At 43.8% G+C, this 26801-nt stretch overlaps 1 protein-coding gene across 3 annotated transcripts in view; it reads left to right on the top strand.

The window, feature by feature from the left end:
* anks1b (ankyrin repeat and sterile alpha motif domain containing 1B) overlaps positions 1-26801 on the top strand; it is a 202697-nt gene that overhangs the window by 59317 nt on the left and 116579 nt on the right. For all 3 annotated transcript variants that reach the window (XM_076722032.1, XM_076722031.1, XM_076722030.1), the window contains exons 4-7: positions 11264-11416; positions 14039-14182; positions 20598-20673; positions 22846-22947. In XM_076722032.1, the coding sequence (XP_076578147.1) occupies positions 11264-11416; positions 14039-14182; positions 20598-20673; positions 22846-22947 (475 nt within the window). The remainder of the gene's footprint in view (positions 1-11263; positions 11417-14038; positions 14183-20597; positions 20674-22845; positions 22948-26801) is intronic.

Below are 26801 nucleotides of genomic sequence, written 5' to 3'. Positions count from 1 at the left end.
CTATAAATGTTAATGTGAAAAACGGTTTGCATTCGTTCACTAAATCTGTTCAAGCGTTAACTACATTTGAGAGCAAGAAAAGTTCCATCCATCCTTTAGCTATGCATACTTATCCCTGGGGGTCAAGGGGGGTGGGAGCTAATCCCAGCTGACATTGGGTAAGAGGCGGATTATGACCAGGACAGGTCGACAGTCAATCACAGGGCTGATGCGTAGAGACACACTCTCATTCACATCTAAGAGCAGTTTAGAGTTTCCAGTTAACCTGCATGTTTTTGGACTGTGGCGGGGGGGAGTGAGACCACCTGAAGGAAACCCACACAGGCACGGGGAGAACATGCAAACCCCACACAGAGAGGCTGATAGTGATGTCCACCGCGCCTCCAAAAAAATGTTATTTGTGATATTCAGATTTGACAAAACCCATCTGATTAGCCTTAAAATGATCTCATATTCATGTCCATCTGTGAAGTAACAGGGGAAAGGGAGCTTCTTTCAATAAATTCTCCTAACACCTCGCTCGTTAAATCATGTAATTACACTGATCAGCTTTTCTCGTATCCCTCCTTGTATCATGCATCTCACTTTGAGCCTTGTGTATCAACAAGCTGGAAATTACTGGTTTTATCTACTCTGTTGTCAACAGTTTTCATCTCTCCTTCTGTATAATAAACACTGGTGAAGAAGCTGAGCTACAGAGCTCATATTAGTCTGTCACACAGCACAGCAACAGACTACAGCCAGACTGCGCTTTGCGATTTCTTAAACCCTCTTAAAAGTGTTCATATTTGCCTGATGCAGTCAGTTTTGTAAAATACTGGTTTTGCACTAATGATGGTACCTGTGCATAATAACTCTGTATTTGTCCGGCAGTCTTGCAGTTATGTTGTTACGGTGAGGGTACAGTTGTTCCCAGGTTGCAGGCATAAATCTGAGTGGAAGATTTATAGATTTGTCGTGTTTACGATGCACAAGCTACATATTTTCCCAGTGTCTGTCCTGTCTGCAGTGGAGAGCAGGGTCTGCATACATTAGCCAGGGTGATATACTGAGTCCCACTCACGTGCACACCCATCATCCAGACTTACAGCAGGAAGCCATTGGCTGCACATTACTCCATTCTCAATGATATTACTCTGCCCACACACGCTATTTCTCATGTCAGAGGTTACGGGTGTGTGTATGTGTGTGTGCAGCTTAGTTTTATAGGGTGATTCCAGAGAGGCACACTCTTCTGTCTTAATATCTGCTCTTTTCTTACATGAGAGAGATAAACGCAGCGGTTGCATTCACCTTTTGTACATGGGGTGACAAATGGCGATATGACTGTGGAAAAGGATGCAGGAAAGAGCTGTAATGAGCTCGAAAGGTCTTGAGAGTGTAAAGAAAAATGGGAGAAACTGACGGAAAGAGAGACAGCGGAAGTGTGTAGGTGGGCCAGTTCCAGAGCCAATGGAGGATTATTCAAGGTTAGTGGAAGTTATTAGTTGGTGGTGAACCAATTCCAGCCACTATTTACTGCCTAATTGGTCCCAGTAGTTCCCATTCACAGCTGTTTTTGTTTATTGTGGGAGCTTGTGTGTGTGTATGAGAGAGGTGGAGGCCATCTGACTGGATAAGATGATTACACATACTGTGCGTGTGCATGTTTATGTGTGTGCTTGAATGTGTGAGAGACAGTGAGACAGTGATAGATGGTGAAAGATGGCTTGTTTACTCGAGGCTTGCACTCTGCTTTCAGGGCCAAATGCATGTTTTTAGGAGTGAGGCGTTGTTTGTTGTGATCTCTTTTACTCCCTCTCAGATTGACTCATGAGCTGATGCTCCGCTTCGGGTCTGAACCGAGGGTTAACAACTAAGAATTTTTAAAAATACTTCATTAGACGTGCAAACAATGGCCTGTTATTGACAGCTTTTGATGGATTCTCCAGTCCCACTGTTGCCTGTCTTGAACTGAAAAAAATGAGAACGATGGGAATGACTGAGCCTAATCTTACTACATCCCCAAAACAGTGAACTGAAGTCTGTCTGGACTTCAGAAAAGTCAATTAAATAAGCTGTCCGGGGCTGTTGGGCCAGCCTCGTTAAAAGGCGTTATTAGTATCCTGGGACAAGCCAAGAAGTGCCTATTAAAGAGAGAATGACATTTCCACACACATTTAGATTTCACATGTATTCATTCGGCCTTCATTTGACCACATCGACATTTCAGAAGATGAACAAGTCACTGAATAGCACAGCATCTCAGTAAAGTGGTGGGCACCGATGCCAGTATCAGGTCCCACACTGTGTTTATGAAGTCATGATTGTAATCATAAAACCACTCAAATACCGCAGCACCTACTAAGACTTTACGATAATGCGGTTTCAGTTTCAGCAGTTTAAAATTGAAAAGTTCCCTTAATCAGCATTTTGATAAAACCTCTAAAGAAGCAGCACATCAGAGTTCAAGGAGTTTACTGATGCTACCAGAGGGAAATGGCAACAACCAACTTTGCAGCAAACGCTGGAGAAGTGAGAGAAAAGGACCAGAGTCAACCCACAGGCGGTCAGAATAACAGCTGCTCTTACCCAGTGTGCTCCTGATGACAAGCCGTTCTGAGTCGTAGATAATGCAGGACTTAATCGTCTTCTCAGTGTACCGGAGCTGCAGTATGAGAGACCCAGCTGTCGCCACATCACAGCAACCGTGTGACCAGACAGCCTCTCATCGAGCAGAAGCAGGCTCTGGGAATATTTGGGCCCAAATACGAGCTTCCCGACAAAGTCACCGCTCGCCCGTGGACACTTGTACAAAGACTGTTTGAGGAAAAGTGAGCCGTCTGCCAAAGCATCAGAGGTGATTTCTGCTGTGACTTTAGACCACAGAAACAGACGAGGCCATTGAAAGATGCTTCACCACTCTACTGTGTGTGTGTGCTGAGCATGGCATTACTGTTTTTGTACTTGTATCAGTACTCGGTATCGACAAGTACCCAAATGTAAGTACTTGTACTTGGTCTGAAAAGAAGCAGTATTGGTGATTCCTCGTCTGAGAGCCACCTGTCTCATCTGTCACCACTCAGCCTGTCTTTACAGGTTTTTGGTGGTGCATTCAAGGGTGCTCCAACAATTGGAAATCAGCCACTGGAAAGCATCACACTCACAGGCTCTGCTGTGGTAAAAATCTAATCGAGATCACCACAAATCAGCAAACATACTGTCGATGCCATGAAAAGAATAGTGTGAATGTGATTGTCTCTTGCTTTAAATTGAATTCTGTTGAACAGCCTCATGCAGTGAATGACACCTAATGTCAGAGCAAAACAAAATATTTAAAGTCATGAATAACTCTGAAATTGAGACCAGTGGCTTCAGTCTAACTTTCATTTGGACTGTAGCGGCTGTAATGTCATGCATACAGTACTGCAGTGAATGGGCCAAGCTCTTTGGATACTGTATCGCGTTTTAGTAAGCTGTGCTTTAGTATTGTTGGATAGATTCAACAAACAAGTGTTTTTCTGTCTGACTTTTTATGGCTTTATTATAGAATTGACTGGTGAGATAACAAGGAATGTGAGCAGAGGGTGATGGGGAGCAACATGCACACAAACAGGCCCCTTGCTCAGAGGCTTTTTGGCCCCAGGATTGGAACCAGCAGTGTTTGGAATAACAGGCATCCAGGCAGAGTATGTTGACTGACTAATGTGTTGGTGTGTGTGTGTGTGTGTGTGTGTGTGGGAACAAGCACACATCCTTCAGGCCTCCTCTGTGCAGAGCCTCTGGTCCAGTCAATTTAAGGGTTATTCTGTGCGTGGGTGACTGACTAGGTCAAGTATGTCCCCCTGTGCTGCAGATACATCCCAAGAATGTTTTCTTTTCCACCAACAGAAGAACGCAGGCTTTATACCATTCGCTTTTTCCTCTGTCTTGTCCCTCCTCCCTTTTTAACTCCCACAAGGAGGAGAGAGGAGATCGTCAGCATAAAATCACAAAGATTATAAAAGAGATTAGAAGGATGGTGCGCGCTGCGATGTGTCGTGCACATGCATGCATGAGTTGCTTCCTGCGGGCCTCTCTCCAGGTGCAGAGAGGCCATCTGGGAGCCTAAAGGCTGTGTGAACTAAGACGAAGGTAAAAGGTCACGAGGCTGCCCGCCTGCTGCGTGTTTCCCCAAATGTCCGTCTGCATGTGTGCCTGTGTGTTTTCATCTTACAGTCCTGGTAACTCCATGCCCCGTCATGCACACATGAGAATGAAACCATATGTTTCCTGACGGTCAACGTGCGAACACGGCCCCTGTGAGAGCGCACGCTACTACGAGAAACCGCCCTGGGAAAATCCTTGCTCAAACACTGCCTACCGCCACGCTGCCAAAACACACACAGTCACACTGAGCCATAGGATGTTTTCTTATGACTAATCTGTTTCAGAAAAATGTTATGTCATATGTTTTCCTCAGCCTGACGCTCTGTCGGCAGTGGGCCTGCTAATTAAAGTTCAGTAAAAGAAAACCGATTCATCTCGCCATGGATCAAAACAAACTGCAGCCCTGAGTGATTATTGCGAGCTGGGAGCAGATTGTGTGTGAGCGTGTTAACCGAGGTGTTATATGAAGACACAGAAAAACATTTGCAGGATTTTCCTCTGTGGTAATTTGACAGAGAGCTGAAATATTGTGCGTAATGCCCCACAAAAAGATTCCTCTTCACTTTGCCAACCAGTAGGGAGGTCAGAGTTTCGGATTTTCATGAAGGATTTTGTGTTTTGCTCAAAGGACCAAAAGCAGTTCAACTTGATAAAGGAGTTAGTCAAAGACTGCCCCCATAAATGAGTGAATTTATGAAAGTGCAGTACTGTTTAAATTTTGAATTTAGGTTTCATTAGTGAATACGTCTTTGACTCATGGATGGAGATGGAAACGGAGATCCAGTAAAACGTTTGTAACTATGCCTGGAGGATATCATTTTAATTTTAGACTGTTATCATTACAAAATACGAGCAAACAGCACTGAAAGCAGTTATCAGCAAATAAGTGTTATTAGGAGAGTTGAGCTAAATGGTTAATTAGCTGGCCACAGTTTTGATCATCTATTTATATCTTAATTCATTTATCAAGCAAATGCTTTTCTTTGTTTCACGTCTTTGTGAACTGAACAGCTTTGCGTTTTTCACTGACCAAAAAAACATCAGAAGTTGTCACGTTATGCTCCAGGAAACATATCTTTATACCCCCGTCTGCTTCTTTACCAACACAGCAGGGCTCCAATTATTATACATGCCTATTTTTTTGAAGGCTGAAAGTCGTTTTAATAGTATATCTCTCGATTGGTAGATGTTGATTTGATTGACCATTTGCATGCGGGGAAACAAGCTAAGTGGCTAATTCCCTGGTACTTTGAATCAAGTACAGTCAAAGACATGAGTTTTGAAATCACACATGAGATTAAATAACACCTATTTGAATGACCACCCACACAAATACTGCACCAGTCAAATTACCAGATCAGCGTTACAACTTTTTTTGGGACTCGGGGTGGCAAGTCGACAACAAACACCGAGAATATTTAAAGTTTAAGTCTGACAAATTCACTCGTGCAATGTCAGTGTTCACTAAACTGGGTGATGTGTGTATTTCCTGTGTGCAGTGATACGTATGGTGGGCAACAACAAACAGTAGATACGTAAAATCTTGAAATATTTTTGATTTACTGGACGTATTCAGATCCGTGTTAAGAACAGAAGACGGGAGCGAGAAGGAGAGGAGTTTCACCTTGTGTGTCTCGTGTTTTTCATTCTGTATTTATTTACCCAGCTCTCCCCGGGCGGCGGGCTGAGCTGCTGGGATTATGAGATGCTGTAACGAAGGCGAAGCTCGTCCTGCATATCAGTCCATCAGCATTAACACGGTGTATGTTCAAACAAATACCTCTGCGCTTCATTCGCTCTGGTTTCATTTCAGCCCGGGCCCGTCTGATAAGGCTCGCTTATTTACATGGACGTAGGTGTTTGTTCAGTCCCATGGAGATGAATTTAGATAAAACTGATAGTGTTTACCATGGGGAGTGTGTGTGTGCGCGTCCGTATGTGTGTGGAGGTAAATGCACTGTAATGTGCAGGTAATTTCTGGGTGTCCTTCAGTGAGGAAGAAGGGGATGCTGCATGGATAGTAAATATCATAAAAAAAATGATCACAGAATCCTCCTTAATCTATAATAAAACCACAACTGTCAGGGTGAGAAGAGCGAGGACAAGCAGATACCTTTTCATTACCCACACTTTTTACATTTGTGACCATTAACTGTGTGTCAGCACCGTATGCTGCTGAGAGCAAAGCACTGACATCCATTTGTACGGGCCTGTCAATAATGTGCTGCCATGCCTGTTGAAGTGTCATTAGTGGATGGCTGTTGCTCAGAGCCCAATCAGCAACAATACACCGAGTGCTAGATGATATCGGAAAGCTGTCAGGGCGAGCGTTATGGAAATATATAGCCCTCTCTCCGAACATGGATGGAGGATTTTCTCTGCTTCCCCTGCTCTCGCTCTCCTCCTCTCCTTCATCCTGTCACTCTTTGTCACTCGTCTTTCTGTCGGGGAATTGCGTTTTTTCCCTATCTAAAGCTTTGTCAGTCCAATCCGCTGCACCTCACACAGCACAAAGCTTTATTGTCCGTTTAAGGCTGCAGAGGCAGAAGAGGTCAGCAGCAGCGGCGCCAACAATAGTTGCAATCTCCGCCCTGTGGTTATCATATCCGTGTTGAAATTTATCTCAGTATTTTTCTGTGTGTGTGTGTGATTGGTTTGCTTCCAAATGGTAATAACCAAATATTGACAAAACAATCTCATTATCTCAGTAGCTGTTCTGGAGCCTTTTGCTTGTGTCACATGATCTTCATCAGCAGATGGAGTTGCTCAGTCATGGAATGGTTCGTGTTCAAATGGCCATTGTTTTGAGCACTTTAAGGTTCATTGTTGATCTTGGAAGCAGCAGTTGGCCTAACAGTCTTTTCACAATGTCCAGTCAGTCGCTGCTCTGGAGCTTTCAACTGTACCCCACAACAAAAAATGTAAATCTCAGGGGTTGCGAGATGAAAAACAGGATAGAAAAACAGAAAAATCCTTTTTCATTTCCTCTAATCTTTTTTTTTTTCTCTTGTGAATTACTGGATAATTTTACCTCCTCAGGCCGCCAATTATTCAAATACATTAATCTGATTGTGGCTTCAAACCAAACACGAGTGTTTAGGATGAAGTGCACCACGTAACCCTGTCAAGAAGCTAAGTAGGATGCTGTGAAGAGTGTAAATCTTCTAACCCGTAACTACATTTTTCTCCATACTACTCTCATGACTCTCATCTCCTGTCAGTGACGCTCTCATTGTACCTGCATCGTGGAAGTCAGCGTATTTGGGTTCAAAGTTTAATTTAGTTGAGCTTTGGCTGTAAAACCAGACAGAAAACCAGGCCAGTGAAGGTGTTTATCCACTTGAAGTAATGGCCTTGCTCTATGCAGTGTTGAACCTGTGTGCTAATGTGCATCCACAAAAATGTGGTTGCATATGTCGTTCTCAACCTCCACCTATTTTCATACATCAAGATACTTTGTTGTGCATCATTACTTGCAGATATATCTGTAATTGCAGCATGGCAAAAACTACATTACCTATTGAGTTTGTTTTCCAGGTGCTATATTGCATTTAACCTTTAATAGATAACCTATTCTCCAGACGCTGCATTGCTGTTCTACTCTAAATCCTGTCAATGGCAGATGATGATTAATTGTGCAGCGTTTGCGGTGGTTTGCTACTTGGTGCGAGTATGTTACTCTGTGATGAAGACAGTTTATAGAGTAGACTGGATCAAGTGAAAGTTAAGTGAACCCTTGGGGAAAGTGGAAAATACGGTAGAATATCCACACAGGAACAGAGCAAATGAAGTTTATTAAACATAACGCAACCAACAATTACACCAGTAAACTGTGAGGGATGTGAATTACAGCGTGCAAGTGTGTGATTATTGTGCTTTCGGTACAGTGGGCCTGCCGGCAGACCTTCTCTGGAAGGCTCCACTCTGCTGTCAGTGGAGGGGTGTGCGGTCCAGGGGGAAAACAGATGGATCTGATTGGCTGAGGAGGAGGCAAAGCTCTCCAGCGCGCTTGTGGTGTTTTTCCCGCTCCATCACGTGTTTGTGTGTCTTCATATAGGGGCTCTTTCCCTCTTGATATTCACACAGTATCTCGTCATCTCTCTCACTGCTCAGAGGGGTAAATGAAAGGAGGGAGATGGAGGGCGGGCTGTGGCTCTGGGGAGGAAGAGAGTAAGAAAAGGCATGAGATGAGATCTGAGCAGCCGAGTGTGGTTATGGTGTTTTGGAGCTTTATCATGGAAGTTTGGGTGGCTCATGCGAGGCAGGAAATGTGAGGGAATTTGATAAAGGAATGTAAGGAAATGGAGGAAACATTACGGATCGGTCTGCATTTTGAGGCTTGAAACCGAATATTTTTACCTACACGAAAAGGCGAGTTAGTGTTTAAAGAAACGTAGAATAATCAGCATTAATGAACGTTTCATTTCTCATTCAGCGCTCCGCCTGACATTGTGTTTACTCAGTTTTTGTTGGAACTTATTTTATTTTCTATTAGTCGACATGGAAGCAGTGGTTGTGGCTGCTGTCAGTGACTAAATGTTTTTCTCTAATATCGAAGAAATACACCGATGCTTGTACAGCTGTGGCCATTTTTCTGTTATTGTTTCACGGATATAGCAAGTTGGCTAGCTTGCTACGAAATGAAGACAACATCACAACTGCTAATTCTGCCTACTATGCTCTGATTGGTTGGTGAGTGGAATTAGCAACCAATAGGCCCAGCAGCAAATCTATATGAGTAGCTGAACAACTCAGGCCTTGAGCCTTTTCTCTTTTGTCAGTAGTAACTTTCTATTAGTTTTGCTAGCAACAAAATGTAATCAGTAGTCGGCCATTGTTGCTGCTGTTGTTTCAGGCGCATGCTCATCATAAAGGCAAAAATGGGCACGTGTGAACTGAGCTGATGATGTCATCATAGCATCAAAGCATGAAGGAGTTAGATTCAAACAGTTGGTTCACTCTGTAAACTTCTGCTTCTACCAGTCCCTTTTTGTATTTCTAGACCTGTTTTCCATTGTTATTCGTCGGGTTGTTGGACAGGTCGGTGTGAATGTGACTCTGTGGACGGGGAGCGTAAAGCAGTGTCACAGATTTTATCACACTTCTCTTTATGGTCTAGACCGCAAAGAATTTATACTCCAGACAGAAGAAGAAAAAGAAGACGTTTCTTCTCCCACTATCACCCCTTGCTTTTGTTCATCCTCTCCCTCCTTTTTCCCCCCGGCAATGTTATATCATGGCGTATTAAATATCAGCCACCGACTCAAAATGTAGGTTTTTCCTCTTGGATGAGCACGAGCGCAAAATCCAGCCAGACACGTGCCCTTTTTTAACTTTCCTTTCTCCCCTTTGATATCATCCACAGAAGGCTAAATGCACGTGTGTGCCTCCATCACGTGTGTGTATATCTACAGTATATGGTTGCCAGATTATCCATTTCCAAGTATATGGTGACGTCCACAGATTTAATCCCTGTAGGGCCCACTGGTGCTCTCTCTATCTTCCTCCCTCTCTTCTCCCTCGATATGACTATCCATCATGTCTCTCTCTCCTTCATGGGTGGGTGTCCCTCTGCCCAGTTTTCCAGTCACTACTGGGCTGTTTTCATCCAGAGCTGCAGGGCCCCAGGGACCACCAGCAATGTTGTTGTCCTGACAGGGGCCCCCGGAGAACCAGAAAATGGCCATAGTTCCTCTAAACATGAAAGCCCCCCCTGAAGTTCAAAGTAACCTTTAAGGCACACACACTCCTCTGAGACATTTCAGGCCAAAATGTTGGCATAGTGTAAATTAACGTCTTTATAGATGTTTCGGTGACTTTGATAAATGTGAATGTTGAAGGTAGATTAACTCATGACCTTTTCACATGTTTATGGATTTGAGGTTGTACTTTAAGTACCCTGTTTAGTATTTATAAGCTGTATATAAACATGTAATAAGTGGTTTAAAACAGACTGTAAGGTAGTTGTGTCGCAGATATAAACATTAATATTTGTTAACATCAATAACTCTTATGAGGCTGCTCTATAAAGAGATAACGAATGGCACCATAGTGAAACTCAGTTGTAATAATATAAATTATGTCTTAACAGGGGAAGTTGTTGCTGACAAATACTCAAAATGTCCTTCTACAGCACATGTTTATATGCTGCTTTTAAGTGCTCAGTTGTTAGCTAGATCACAAATCTGACTGCAGCTTGTCTCAGTTTTTGTGGGCTTCATGCAAATCAGGATAAGTCTCACTTCAGCCTCGCTTCGATGCATTTACACTCCACATTTTTGATACTGGATGGACCAAGATGTGTGAAATAACTAAGTGTAAATGGGGTTATATGTAAGCAGAATTAACAAATTAATCATCAGTAACTTGCGAGAAACTGATTGAAAGAAATCAATCGAAAAACTTAGATTTTAGAGATATAAACATTACATAACTGGCTCTGAATATGCTGACCGGATTGGCTGACAGGCTCAATCAGCGAGTATAGAGGAAAGTGTTGGACCAAAAAGGCACAGAGGATTTGAGTAAAACATTTTGCTTTCTGCCATCGCTTCTATTTCACAGACAGGAAGCTGTAGATTTCCCCTGACAGCTCTCACAAACCTGACACGCTTCTGGAATTTGTACATGCAGGATGATATACTGGCTGCTACACATGTGGAGCAGAAATGTCTGCACAGAATGCAGCTTCCCATCTAGAATTTCACCTTGTGTCAGATTTCCAATAAATTAAACTAACTGCCTATTTCCTCCTTCTTCTTCTTCTCTTCCCTTATATCTCAACCCACCCACCCGACAACTCAATGCTTCCATATTTCCTTTGCTGTTAATCACTGCACCTCATGCTTTTGTCCTCTGTTCCTTAAACACCTTCCTTCACCTTTTTCCAATCCTCTCATTCCTTCCATCGCCCACCTTTCTTCTCACTTCTGACCTTCGCTGCTGCCTCACTGCACCCCTCCATCGTTCTGTCATCTTTAACCCTCTCTCGCTCTTCTCACTTCATCGCCCCCCCTGCCCACTCTTCATCACTCCCATAATTCCTACATCCGCCTCCACCCCTCCTCTCATCCCTCTCTCTCTTCCCCTTCACCCCTCCTGCCGTCGATCCCTCTTTCCTTTCGTTCTTCCACAGAACCATGACAGGGAAACAGCGCTTCACTGTGCAGCCCAGTATGGACACTCCGAGGTGGTTTCGGTGCTGCTGCAGGAGCTGACCGACCCCACCATGAGGAACAGCCAGCAGGAGACACCTCTGGACCTGGCAGCGCTGTATGGACGGCTGCAGGTCAGTGAGAAGGACACAGTCTGAAAACGTAGATTTTACACTACAAAGGCCAGGAAGTGAGCGAGCTGTTTTAAGTTGGCTTTTAAAATGATCCTCACTGCCTTTTCATGGTGTTGCTAAAATACAATAGAGCTCCTCTGCTGTAAAAATTAAAGGTGCAAATTTGTCCCGATCAGCCTGAATTTAAGGTACAGAAGCATTTAGTCAGCATGCATTAGGTTTGGTAGTAGTACTACCGCTGAGAATTTGAATCTGTCATACAGTATTGTGGTGATCTGATGCTAAAGACCTGGAAAAGCTTGTCTGGATGTCTGTCTCTTACAATACTGGTGACTTGAACCAGTCAAGACTAAAATTTGACTAAAATTTGCGACAGGAGAAACATTAAACAGCAAGACTTGAACTTAAGATGCATGAAACACAATATAAATATTTAAAGACAGTTGAAACATCATCAGCAGCTCAACACCACTAACCCCTCAGTTTTTATCTGGAAGACTCATCTCACCTCAGCTGGTACAGGAGGATTTAACAGTTTGATGGCAAGAGGGATAAAACGCTATCTCACCCTGACCTTCTGGTGAGTCCAGAGGGCAGAAGCTCAAATCTCTACACAGAGGATGGAGAGGACACTCCAGACTGATTCAAGCTTTTTAGATTGATAAGAACGCTTCACATACGTCTGCTGCGGTCACTACACGTTTAATTAATAATTACAGTCCAGGAAACTAGTTAGCAGCTCGTCCGTTGAATCAATCAAAACACACCAGCAGCGTTGAGAGGCAGGTGAGGGATCGTGTTTTTGTTGTTGTAACAGATACTCCTACAGGAGGTTCGGCTGTGTGGGAGGTATATGTGAACCTCTGCATGCATCCTGGTGAAGCAGCCGGTGACTCAGCCTGCACCGTCCTCAGAACAATGACTGGATTCAGCTGCTCCTAACTGGGATACGCTGTTGATTATTTTAAATCTGGTGGCTGTTTAATGACAAGAAAACTTCCTCAGATGCTTCAGGTGCGAGACAGGCAGGCAGGTACACATTTTTAGAACTTCGCTCCTTTGTCAGAAATGTGACAAAACGCACACACGCGCACACACACACACATTCACACGGAGGCGTGCACGCCACAAATGCCTGCTGATGTTCAGCTGCAATCACACGTTCTCTCTGCTAAGGTAGTGAGTAATTGCAGTCAAGCCATACAGGTTTGTCTGAGTGTGAATGAATAATTTATAAAGGCAGCGGTATTTCTCGCTCGCTCTCCTTCTCTGCATGATAATGAAGGGAAATCCCTGTGGTAGAAACTACTGCAGCATGGAGATGTAACTAACACGGGGCAAAAGTTTACGATATACACACACACAGCACACACGCAAAGACACACATTAAAGGAGGTAGCTTTCGAGAAAATGTTGTGATGTTGAGTTATTAAAGGCACCATCCCTGATCAAAGAGAAGGACGGCTCCACGACCACAGCTCGCAACAGCCTCCTGCTACGCCCAAGTTGATTGACAGGTCTTTAAATACAAGGAGTTGCATTATGAAATAAATAAACAAATGGACCCTACGCTGTATTTCCAGTCAGGATTGGCTGGAAAACAACCTTAAATCCTTATTTTCCATCTTGCTGAGCCTTCACCCCTTGAGTTTCTCTTTCTCTGCTTGTCAGTCTTTTCGTCATAGCCTGACACATCTCCGTTTACAGTGATGCCGTCCGCGCATTTCCCATTCAAAATTCACAGTACAGTTTGTATTGATTTCACACAGAAGTAAACAGAAGCAGACTTGTAGTTTCTCACATTGATGCCAACTCTGAGTTGTCTGAAAACTGTAAAAAAAAAAAAATAAAAAAAAAAAAATAGGGCAGCCTTTTTAACGTTGCTAGTTTACTCGTTTTAAAACAAGAAGAAGGGGTCTTAAGGGGTTTTATGCACATAATGGCTACATACCCTGCCAAGAAGACAGCGTCCATGTAGGAGACATGTGAATAAGGAGCAGAAAGGTCACGCTGTCTCCCCAAATCAAATAAAGAGCAGGACAGAGCTTCTGAAGGTAGCCTAAACTCTGCTATATGAGCATCCTGTCTCTTGTCCAGGACATGTTCACGTCCATGTAGTTAGCTCATGATATGCTCCTCGGTTTTGGGAGTAACAAAGGCTGTGAGCCAGTTAGCCCTACAGTCTGACGTTTGCAGCTGACGGACTCTGTTTAATTAATTCCTTCTGCTTTTCCTCTTGTATATTTGGTTTTCTGAAGGCTAAGAACAAACACCATCCTCCAAACTCTTTGCTCGAGACAACAGTGTGTTTCAAGTAAATCCTGTTCGCCTAACAGTTTATTATTCAGTGTGCTCAGTGAAAGTTTAGCAGCATTATTAGCTGGTGAGGCTTCTGTCACGGTGACATTGGTACAGATCGGTCTGGGTCTGCTTTAATTAATTTCTCTGAGTGTGATTACCTAACATTGCTTCTCTTTGATTCTCAGGGCCAAAGAGCAATTACTTTTTCAAACTTTGTGTTTGCTGTGACTTTTCTTAGAGGGGCTACAAGGTGACTAATGGCCCAGTTTCTTCAAACTTTGCTGTTTTGTCCCTGACATGTGGCTGTGTTTTTGTGCGCAGGTGGTGCGCATGTTGGTGAGCGCTCACCCCAACCTTATGACCAGCCACACTCGCCGACACACTCCGCTTCACCTGGCTGCACGCAACGGACACCACAGCACCGTCCAGACCCTGCTCGAGGCCGGCATGGACGTCAACTGTGTGGTAAGAAAAAAAATTAACAGCTTTTAGCTGCGAGTGTCCTCTATCAACATCCAAGGATTTAACAGATTTCTGGCACAGATTATACTGTAACAGCCTTACGGACAAATATGAAATAACAAGAACATTGCTTTTTCTTTTGCTTCTGTGGCTTAGAGCGAACCATCTTCCTTTTGACAAAATTGGATTTGAAGAAGTCTGAGCAATGTCTGTGTGCGTGATTACTTATGCTAATCCGCGGTTAGCCGTTCCTTTTTTGAAATGGACAGCTGGAAGGTGTACTTAAGCAGGAAGCAGTTCTCAGGTAAAGTGCTCACATTGAGATTTGGGGATTTTCATGAGTAATCTTGTCATTATTTTTAGAAAGATGCTTTGCTTGTGAGTGGTACAGATGCTAGGTTTTGAAAATGCCGTTCTGTATGCTGTCATGCAAAAGAGTTGTGCACATTAAATTGAATCATTTGTAATGTATTTACAGTTGAAACGTGCCTTTAAAACACACATGTGTACACTTTACGATACCCACTTTACTTTTGGTCAGTAGGTATAAGTTCCGATACAGAACAGAGTAATGATGCTGCTGCAAGTGGAGAAGGTGACCCGAAAAATACTTTGTCCTTCTGTCTGAGAAAATATTAAAATCTCTGCGACTGAATCTCCGTCCTCTCGTCTCTGCTGGGTGTGAATATTTTACAAGCTGCTGTCTTATGTTTTTAATGAAAGAGGATACAGCTTTGTTTTTTGCGTATATAATCCACCGCGGGCATAAATGCTTGGCAGATCCTGCGTGCGTGTGTGTGCGCGTGTGTGTGTGCCAGAGAGCTTGTATATGCGATGCATGCTTCCCATGGTGTGGTGGTGGAGAGGGATGAATAATTGATTGGGAGAAAAGATTGAGAGAGCAGGAGGACGAAGAAGAGGAGGAGGAGGAGGCGGAGGACAGGGTGTTCCTGAGAGGTCCTCGGAGTTCATGGTCTTCTCTGTTCTCTTTACACACACCACGTCTTATGTCAAAGAAATAGAAATATAGAGTGTCCTACCGGCTTTCTGTCATGCTGTTTGGACTGTTTCTCTCCTTGTTCATTTACATTTTGTCTTATTGTGTATTCTGAGTTGTCCGGATGATTCAAACACAGCTTTGTCCCGGCCCTTTCTGGGCCATTTGTTATTGTGAAGCCTTGTCAAAATGCAGCCACGCTTTGCTGCTTTCTCCACCGCTGTTTTCTTTCTCTTGAGACGATTTTCTTTGACAAACTAAACTATTTGACTTTGCTCGCTTGTCTTAAATGTTAAGTGCAGAAAAGCAGCCCTTCGCTCTACTAATCCGTCTCATAAGACTATTTGAGTTTAATCCTTTATTATTAGGTTATCAGGACTGACCAGTTAACTAGATTGATCCACAACTGGTGTGAATGATTCGGCTATTTAATGAAAACATAGTTTGTCATCTTCCGCCTCAATCTCATTTCTGAGATGCTCCAGCTAAAAGTGCATCTTGATAAAATCATTGAAAATCAAACGTGTTTGAAAACTGTACCTTGCGTCTGTCTCAGATCGTTATGGAGTCGAGAAGTGTCGGGAAATTGCTCAATCTGTGCTGATTCAAGGGTTTCGGTCACAGATCTTAAGACGCTGTGTGGGATTTACAGATTGTGACTGAAGTTGTGTGAGCTCCTCTCAGCTTAAGTTTGCTATTGATTTAATCCTCGATTTTTGTTTGTTTGACCTGGAATAAAAATCAGATCTTATTCACTGAACCAGATTATATAATTTCATCTTTTACTTGAAAGATGTTCAGTGAAAATATATTGAATAGATGCACAAATAATTGGACGTTTGCTGCATCAGTCAGTGCTGGTAGGTGATCATGAAGGATTAAAGGAAAAACAGCTTCAAGGGTTTCAGTGCTCTGTGGGACTCAGAGCCTCAGGAAGCTGCAGAGTCTGAATCAAGACAGTTCAGACATTGAGGAGCCTCGGCATGGGGGAGAAATCCATTTCAGAGTTTGCTCGACAAGCAGGAGAATAAAGAAATCCTATGAAGAAAACTCCCTTCTTACCCTGAGAAATGTTTAACCAGAATGCATAGTTGTTACTGTGCGGACTGGTGATGAATCTGAGACTTAAAGTTCACGTCTGTCCCATCTGACTCGATGCTCATTCACCACAAAGACATATGGCATAACAGATGCTGCGAAAGTACAGTTGTGTACAGTATATGAAGCATGTAAAACGACCTTTTTCTGCTCTACTGTTAAAGGCAGAGGAGGGTCACTTCGTGCCCCTGACCCCCAGAATATGTTCAACTCTGTCACATAAATATTCCAACTGTAGTTTGGAGAATTCGGTGTGTGTGGACATGTGTGTGCGTGTATTTCAATTCTGGAAAGACATAAACAACTTGACCTGTTGGATAAGGGAGCCTGTGCTCTCACAGCGAGGAGACACATGACTCAGTGGCATCGCGCCCATCTTCTCTGCCTTCTGTCCTTGTTGCAAAGTGTGTGTGTGTGTGTGCGTGTGTGTGCGTGTGTGTGCGCGCATGCTCTGATCTGAAGAGGAGGGCTGTGTTTCTCTGCAGGGATTTGGCCTTGGGCTCCATGTGTGTAGTGAAGATGAACACTACACGCCTTTGATTTGCCTCGTCCTCTCCTCCATACACACTGCTGCAAATCTCCCCGTCTCCGCGTCTCTCTCTGCCTGGTGATGATGAGCACTGCGAGCCTTTGATACCTCAAATCTTCTCTGCAATTTAGCCTTCACTCTTGTGCTGCTCCATCAGCCTTTGTCTGAAAATGATGTGTAGAAGCAGCACCATCGTTGCCTTTTTCTGCATCACAGTCACAGTAAGGCCTAACAATCTTCTGCACACCTGGCGAACCGAGCTGTCACCTGGGTGGGTTGAGCTTGTTGGAGATCATGCTTCATGAGCACACCACTAACATTTAAACATGTAATGCACACTGCGAACTAGGTTGTGACTGACTTTTTGGAGTATCTGTGTTAACTTTTATCCTGTTATTGAGGAGCTCAAATATAAAAAGAGGTCATTACCACTAGCTACAGAAACAGCCAGGTTTAATTGGATCCCTGAAGAGAAATCGTTTTGTTTGTGATGTGATTTAGGTGAGATTTCATCTTTATTTCTCATTATAAGATGATTTAGGAGTTCACTTTTTAGGAAAAATGTCCTTTATTACTGATCTGTTGTCCTGGTTGAGTGATTAGAAAGGTAAACTTTTTTCCAGAGCTTGGAAGAGGAGATAAACTCTTTGTTTGCATCTAATATCCATGACTTTTAAGTCCATCTGGGCTGCACATAACAGTGAATTGAAAACTAGCTAAATACCCGTGGTAGCTGGATTCCTCCAAAGGAAACTGTGACCAGCAGGCTTCTTGTCATTCTCTGTAATTTGGTCAACTCCGGTTTATGTAGTAGTTAGTAAGACAAGAAATATGATGACAGACCATCTAATGAGGGTTTGCGTGCTGAAATGAAAGTCTGACGCTCGTAATGTGGAAACAAACTGCACTGCTGTTCTCGGCTTCCACTGCTGATGAGTATACAGAGAAGCTAGCAGACTGGTAACAACACCAATGGGCTCAAAACTCATACTGGTATACAGTGAATGTACTCAGTGATACCCAGAGATTAACCCGTGACGTCAGTCTGATGCGGCATAAGGACTGGAGGTGCAGTCATTACACACAAGTCATATTCTCTCTCTTTCTCACTTTCCACCACCCAGAAGTGAATGGAAACCATCCCAAAATCAAAATATCGTTCTTTATTACCACCTATAGTTGTAAGTGAAAAGTATTAGCAGTACTTTTACCTCCAAACATGAACCTGCTGTTCACCTCACACTTCCTGATTGTTCCTGTGTTTAGCTTTAGCTGTTAGCACTGTTAGTTTAACCAGCTCGTGTGCTATGCTATGATAATTGTGCATACATACATACAAAAATCCCTTTAGCCCTGGAGGCTAAATTACAAATCCTATCATGGCGAAGGGACGACCCGCTATGTATAATACTCATCGCCGTCACTGGTTGGGTTTAGGTTTAGGCATGAGGCCTGATGATTGGTTAGGCTTAGGGTGAGAATATCAGGGTAAGCCAGTCAGAGGCAGAGCAGGGCGGGTCATCCCTCTGCCACAGTAGGAAGATCTCTGTTCATCCCAAACACATTTTCTATCGTCCCCGGGGACGCCGTTGGTCTCGAGCCCTGGCGGGTAGGGATAAACATATCACGTCTGTCTTCGATTTGTCCTCTTTTTTTCCCACTACCTTTCCCTCTCTTTTTCTATATCACCCTCCCTCCCTCTTTATAGCACTGTCTGCACGGCCACAGCGTTGGAGCTATGCTGTTGACAGTAAAAAGTGGGTGCTGTGGGCGACTCACAGATGGCCACCTTGTAAATTGTCACAAGCGGAGTGTGTGCGTGTGTGTGTGTGTGAGAGAGAGAGAGAGAGATCATACAGGTCAGTAATTGGAGTCAAACCATATAGGTCTGTCTGTGTGTGGATGAATAATTCATAGCTCTCTTTTCACTTGCTGCGTCTCTCCCTCTCTGACTGTTGAGCATAATAATGAGGGGGAATCCCTATGGGTTTGGGTACCTGCTGCTGGGTGGGCAGGTAGCCAACAAAAGGGCAAAAGTTTAGCACAAACACACACACTCACATATACGCACCTAAACACACTAACACTGCCTTTTTTGAGCTTTTACGTTCATCCCAACATCAGCATTTGTGCCCTGAAACAGAAAGTCGTCTGCCTTTCAATGCCCGGAAACTCTTAGAGAGCGAGAATCGCCTTCCTCGCTTCCTTGTGACATCACCGCTTGATCGCCATGGGAAATGGGACAGGAAGTGGTATGGAGATGGTGTGTGTTTGTGAGGAAGAGGGGCTGGATCATTTCCCATGCTCCCACCTCCTTTGCCTGCATGTGGTTAAAGATCATCTCCCCAGGCTAAACCTCCATAGTTTCATACAGTCAGTGAAGCTGCAAATGTGACCACACATCTGTCGTCACTTGGGATTTATACCTCTGCAGTATCCTCCAAAGAAAACTGGATGATTGACCTTTGACCTTTTTGAGGACACGGTGTGAGAGTGGCTGTTGTCCGATGACACTTTTATTGCAGAGGAGACAGAACGGCTACAGTAAGTTTAGCATCCCCTGAAAAAGGATGAGCACGTTGATCTAGTGCCGTTGAATTTTGCCGTCTCGAATCAGCGGATCTGGCTGTCATCCAAAGAATTTGTCTTCATTAAGGCTGGGAGTTTGGTTCAGGGCAGGTTTTCATCTGTGTTGTCAGGAAGCCAAGTGTGAAGGATGCAACGCAATCAGCATATGTGTGTCGCTGTGTGTGTGCGAGAGTGTGTTTTTACATTGTGGCTGCGTGTACACACGAGTGTGCGGTTCAAGTCTTCGGTGTCCCTGATGGGTGTTTCAGCTTCAAGTGTGTTCTGTATGTAATGGAGACATATAGTCCCATAATCCTCCAGAGGAGTAAGTGTCAGGTTTCACTGGTACCAAAGTGGCAAGCTTAAAATGTCATATCTCTTTGAACTGTATCTTCTAGTCATGACCTTTGACCTTGAAAGCAGAGGAAATATTGTATTGCTTTTGACTAAACAGCCCACCATAATGTCTGTACCTTTCTCTTAATAGAAGGATTTCCACGGTTCTGGGTCGGTCTGCTTTAGGCGTGCTTGGCTGTGAGGGCGTGTTTTTGTTACAGCCTCACAAAAGAGGCGTAGCCGTGCTGAGAGCTGGTGTTTACACCAACACTGAGGGAAAAAGGCATCGCTTTTCATGTCAGGAGCCCCGCGCTCCATCAAGGTGCATCACACCAGTGCACTGTAGAAAGCAGTGTACAGGTACAACCAGTGCTCGCTAGCTCTTCTCCAGCTGTTTTTCTCCCAGTTCCTCCCATGCAGGGTCAGTAAACAGCTGCTCTTTCTTCTTATCGTGGCTCCCGAGTATCGCTCTGTTAAAAGAGAGCTTGCCTGAGTAATCGTCTCTCTCATCACCGCTGATCCAAGATGAAGCACTTACCAGTGCCCTCCCCTTGTTAGTTTCCATGTGTTGCATCACATCTGTAATGTCCTCATTAGAAGCACTGGAGGCTGACGCGGGCCGGCGTATGTTGAGGGAAATTGGGAGATTTCCACACAGGCGCCCGCTGCTTGTGTAATGGTTAGAAATCGGTGTGGCCTTGCACTGTTTGCAGGCGAGGGAATGTGACTTTAATGTTCCTGAAGCTCTTTCATTTGACTGTCAGAGAGAAGGAGAGATGGTATCAAATCAAAATTTTGTCCTCTCTATTGATCTCTATTTTTGTCTGTTTTCGGTTGTTAAAGTGATGGAATATGAACACACACACTCTCCCCGTCTCTCTCTCTCTCAGACCGAGAATGGCAGTGCACTCCACGAGGCAGCCCTCTTTGGGAAGATGGATGTAGTTCGCCTTCTGCTTCAGTCAGGTGGGTCTATAAATGTATCCTGGAAAAACAGAAACTCTGTGAGTGTGTTTGTTTGTGTGTCTTTCCCTTGTTTTCCCTTCTTATTTTAACCTGCGGCTGGATCTGTTTTCCCCTGGATCGTGGTTTGAATTTGCTCTCAGGTGAACTCCAGCTGCTGTTATATAATCCTGGACTGCCAGTTTTATTATTGTTTGGCCCATTTTTTCCACTCGTGTCAGGGGGAGGTGCTGAAAGCTCCACAGGATGTGATATATTGTGTCTCATTTTCATGTCACTCGGCTTGATAATGGGGTCAAAGGGTTCAGCTCCCAGTTTTTGTTTGAATTAAGGGCTTACACGTGGAAATCATGTGGCTTTCTCCCACTGAATCTTAAAAAAAAATTGTGAACAGAACTATTAAAACCAATTTTAAAGTGTGGGAAAAATGACCTTTGCACATTAACACTCCTTACGTTCAGAGCAGATCGAGTCTGGACCCTGCTGTCCTTTGATACCGCTGCCAACCCCCACCCACTTTCCTTTAGCACTTCCTGTTTCCTGCAGGACTTCCTGTGCGTGGACATGTTCTTTTGGCCTTGATTTCATTAACATCCTGAATCACCGCAGAGCTGCGCTGGCCTGACTCACTGAACTTTAGCCCGACACAACCTTTCAAACACAGTGCGTCCATGTGTGTGGGGTGGGGAGGAAGGGGGGGGCTGTTGTAGGGATGCAGGATGGGCAGCCAGCCTCTCAGTGTCAGACATGAGCTACGCAGGAAACAGCTGAGGATGTTGAAATATACAGTCAGTGCATCAAAGATATCTGTGGCATGTTTTGGATTTACTGTTATACATTACGCATTAGAGTTCATTCATTCAGTCTCACATCAAAGCCTTTTCTGGTGCTTTCAACCGTGTCACACAGTTTTGATCAGCAGATAGTTTCCTCAGTTGCTGTGGGTATGGATCATTTGATCTGTGAGCTCAGTCGCACTCACAGCTTAGAGGGCTGCACTCATAGAATCTGGAGCTACTGTACCTTACTAATGTTTTATTTCCTATTGAGGCTTCGCCCTCTCACGCTATCACTAGTGGGATAAGGGTGAAGCAGGATGTGGTCCATGCCTCACTGGGTCCACACACACACAACACACACCCACCACCAGAAATCAATAACCAGCCCATACGTCGCCAGTGGATGCATCATATGTGCCCAGATGGCAGAGAGGCAGTACAGTAGCTGATATTCACCATGAGGGAATGAAACTGGAGAACAAGATCAAACCCACTGCTGTGAAAACCAGAGGGGATCGATATGGATGGACGCTGAAGCAGTCCAGCAACAGCTCTCCACGCACCGAGGGGCATGAGGACATTGTTAAAGCATCCCAAATAACAGTCTGACAAAGCACTCAGTACAGAGGGAGCTCTAGAAAATCATCCTGGAGATGGCACCAAATGAAAGAGCCATGAGTGGACAGTAGTGTTCTGTTATTGTTCTTCTTCGTTTTGCGACTCAAATGTAGCTTAACTTAACTTAAACAAAGGAGATAATATATGTTGTGTTAATGAGTGAGCTGTGGAGGTGCTGACCGTTGGATTTTGTTGCCCAGAAGGAGAAATAAGTGAAAATTCTATTAAACGAAGAGGAAAGTGGTAAAACGTGTGAAAAAGAAAGCATTGGTGCAATACATCAGGTCTTATGGCGCCCAGCAGTGACTAGACTGACATTTATTTTTCATGTTGAATTGGATTCATGAGCACAAGGAAGGGATTAGACAGGCTAACAGTCAGGTAAACGAGGACTTACGGTGAAAGGAAGACTTTGAATGTTTTTATTGCACAATGTGGAGCTCGTTTGTCTCGCTGGTAAAAGCGTGCACGTTGAGTGAGGGAGTGCTGCTTCATGCAGGAAAACCTCTGGTCTAAAAACTCTGTTTACTGTTAGTAAAGGCTCTTTATGAATTAATAAAATCCACGTTCATCTTTTGGGAACTGCAGCTCATTCATCTTTTTCTGACTGGAGTGGGTGTGTCAGCAGCTCTGGATGTGGTCTGTGAGCGTACATGTATGGTTGTTAGTTCAGGGTGTTTTTTGAGCAAGGAAAAGTCATGGGGTCGTGGTTTGACCTTCGCTTTGCTGTTCATGTGTGTCAGCGCTTATGCTGTATTTGTGTGTGTTTGCGTCTCAGGAATTGAAATCAATCTGAGAGACTGCCAGGGGAGAACAGCTCTGGAGATCCTGAGAGAGCATCCTGCTCCGAAATCCCAGCAGATCACTGCTCTCATCCAAGGTAAGACACACACACACACACACACACGCTTTAGATTTAGATGAACTTCACTTGAAAAACTGGGTCATCGCAGAGGAAAAGATAGAAAGTCGTGTACAGTAAATGCAGTACAACATAATGAAGATTATAGATGGTGTATTCAGTGAACAGGGGGAGATGTTGAGATTTGAATGTCCTGAGCTTTGCAGCGACTCGTGTTTTGGATCTTATCATGTGAATTGATGTCTTCATATACTATATAGGCTGTAAGATTTGAGGTAAAGTGTGTACAAATGAAAATTGGCTTGACTTAAAAATGTTCGGCATGTGGCTGTAGAGTACGACATTGTGGCCGCTGTTGTGAGCGGATGTGATCCAATTTAGAAAAATCTTGTTTTCCAGGAAGTTTATCTTCTGTTTGAGAAACAATGGGAGCTCTATGCGTTAGCCTTGATATTCCCACAATGCAGCGTTCTTCCCACATCTCCTCCATTGTCCTATTGGCCGAGCTGGATCTTGAATAACGTCGTTGTTGATGAGCTTTTGGAACTTGTGATAGAATTCATAGCTGCTAATTGTTTTGCTGTTGTATTTCAGTTTAATGGGTCAATGGAGTGCAGCTTGGTGGAATATTTGGCATCTACTGTATGTTGAATTTACTAGAAACGGTGACTGTGGATCGTGCACAATGACAAAAACACAGCACTGTAACAGAAACTGGTGTATAAGATGTGTGGGCACAGATCATTCAGGAACAGCAGGACCAGGCTGTGCACACAGATTTTGTGTATATGTCACTTTTATTACTCTATATGCTGTTCTGTTGAATTGTATCAGGGCTGCCTTGTCATTAAATGTTTACACTTTTATAAGCATTAAACCACAATCTCTTCCAAATAGTCTGTTTAAATGTGAACTGAGCAGGTTTCATTGCACGGGCTGAAACTTGAATATGGACATGTTTGACAAACACGGGCTTATTGCTGCTAGCAGACTGGGGCATTAAAGTCGCAAGTTTTTAAAGGCTTTCCAATGAAATCAAGCTGTTAGGATGAGGAGCGACTGTTCAGAAGTGTGTAAATGTATAAGAATGCTTTGGGAATGAGCATGTTCGAAGGAGCTGCCAGAAAATACTGTTCTGGATGGACCGCAGTGCCTCACAGTACTTCAGCTAACAATTATTTTTCATTATCATTCAACCTACAGATTCTTTTCTCAATTGCTCGAGTCATGCTTTCGTCTGTAAAATGCAAATACAGTAAAAAATAGCCCAAGGTGAAGTGTTCTCATTCTTTGTTTTAGCAAACCAACAGCTTAAACAACAAATCTTGACATTTCAGAAGCTGAAATTGGAGGATGTTTGGCATTTTTGAAAATGATTAACCAATAAAAAAAAATAACTGCTGATTAATTTCCTGTCTGTTGACTAAAAGTTTTCAGCTGTACTTTACGGTACTTAAGTATCTGCCTCGTAATTAAACTGGATTTAATCATTAATGTCGCAAATTCATAAGACTTTTCCACTAGAGACACACCTGGTCGGTCTATTTCAGCTGAAGTACAGTGAATCTTCAGTTCTTTCTTCAGTCTTCCACCTGCCCGTTCTTGCTCTCATGTTTACTGCAGAGTGTTTTGTGTGTGACCAGTGATTGTTAGTTTGAGTTGGCTCCACAGTCCCCGGAGACCCAAAGATTCTCCAGATTGCACCTTCCAAAGACAGTGTTGTCCTGAGGTGATTACGAGCCTCAGTATGAACTCTGTAATCTGTGGCTTGGAGGCCTTCACTATCTGTCCTTGTGTAATCTCTGGGTTTATGTAAGGCACGTAGTTACAGATGATTTAAAGAGAGGGAGATAAAGGCAGACACAAATGGAGCGAAAGAGGGATGAGGAAAATATGTCAGAGCCTAAATTAACAGCGAGCTAGTCTTAACTAGGAGGCAAAGATAGAAAGGGGAACACGGGCTGAATCCCAGGAATGCTGCACATTGGCCACAGCTAGAAAATAACACGTCTAAATCTGACATTAAACCAGGGAAAACACAGGGACGCAACAGGCACAGCAATGAAGCTGCACCTTGTGATTCCAGTTTCCCATCTGCTCAAAGGATATGTTAAGAGTGGGGAGACTGCACTTATCAATAATTCTACATTAACAATCAATCAGGGTTGTGTGTGAAGAAGAATCCACTGAGAATGATCTGATTCAGAGGCTCCTCTTTAGCATCTTTCAGCTCATTGTTTTGGTACAGCGACGTGAACATGGTGGTGCATTTATCAGCTAAAGAGCCAGATGTTTCCCTCAGGAGATATCGCAGAGAACAGCAGAGCTCAAAGGATCATCTGTGTGCGAACACCTTCGCCACAAGGAGATAAGATGAATGTTGTGCTCACAGCTTGCTCTGCTTCCCCCAAGTGGCCAAACAAATCAGTTATTGCTAGCCTCCAAATGGAAACCCTCTGGATGTCTTACCTTCTATTTTGTTCACATTTCCCCACATTCAGCTTGACATATTTCACATCTTTGGAAGATAGCATCGCTAAAATTTAGAGTAAGGTTTGATGGGTTTGAACAAAGCGTGACTGCGCAGGATGACCTTCTGCTGACTGATCACTCACGGGTCAGCGGGGCTGAAGAGGATAAATGTATTCTTTGCTTGAATTTCATCCGGCATCCTTTACATTCTGCTGCTCAAACCCTGAGTCGTTGATATGTTCATTCAACACTGCACTTATGAAACCGAAAGACTTTAAGATGTCCAGAGTCAAAGATGGAAATACCTTTATAGACATGAACGGGCCACTTGTGGCTTTTAAAATGCCAAATATCCATGAGATAGTAGATAGTTGGACAGGCATGGCGGCCATCAAAGGCTAATCTCAGTAAACCAGCGCTGGAAAACAGAGAGATTTGGACTTCAGCGTAAATGGGAGACTGAATGTGTTTGTTCGAGCGAGGAAGAAAGAGAGAGGGAGAAAAAAAGGACACAGCTGTGACTTAGTAAAAAGATCAGCTGCATGCCATTTCCTGTTGGAGAGGCGATGGAAAAGGACACACACACACACACACACACACACACACACACACACACACTCGAAGAGCAAAAGACCTGTCATTTACTCAATTGTAGCAGCTGAGGGGCTTCCTGGTTGCCACAGGCGCCTAATTATGAATAGATTCTCATTTGATTTGCAGCGCATGACTCATCCTACTGTTCGAATTCATTAACAGTTCGCCTTTTACTGCCCAGCAGCAGCCGGTCGTGTACTACGATGCAGTGCAGCAGTTTAACACCGAGACTCCAGGTTGTACGTCTTCTGCTGTTTATGAAGTATGAGTGCGGAGGAATAAAACTGTCAAAGCATTTTAAGTCTTCCTCTGACTCTGATGCACACTCTCATACTTAGTATAATTGTATGCAAATGTAGTTGTATATCATGATTATTGAGCTGAAGATTCATAGTATTGAAACACACACGCTTGCTTGACATTAATAGGGTTCCTCATTAGGACTCTGCAGGGAATCTTCCACATGATTTCACCTTGTAAGTGTCTTCGCCTGCTAATGCCTCACTTATGTAAGCGAGTTTATTATCCAGCCTTCTACTTATTTTCTGCCCCCACACCTGAGCCTGTGCTTTCTCTCCTCCCCGCCCTGCCGTCTCGCCTCTTTTTCTTTTCCCACATAATTCTTCTCTTTCCCTTCTATGAACAGCAGAGTGCTCTATTAGCAGAAGCTGTGAAGTGAATTTGCAGTTCGTGGAAAAGTGCGAATTGAATGCAGCACAAGCTGTTTACCATGCTGATGGCCGTGCTATTATATTGATCCAGTAAAATGCCTCTGAAATGCTTTTCCTCCCCCATCCTTCCCCACC

This window comes from Chaetodon auriga, chromosome 22 (genome assembly GCF_051107435.1).
Source record: "Chaetodon auriga isolate fChaAug3 chromosome 22, fChaAug3.hap1, whole genome shotgun sequence".
NCBI classification, from domain to species: Eukaryota; Metazoa; Chordata; class Actinopteri; order Chaetodontiformes; family Chaetodontidae; genus Chaetodon; species Chaetodon auriga.
Note: the sequence above shows the minus strand (reverse complement) of the source record. Positions and strands in the feature narration are given on the sequence as shown.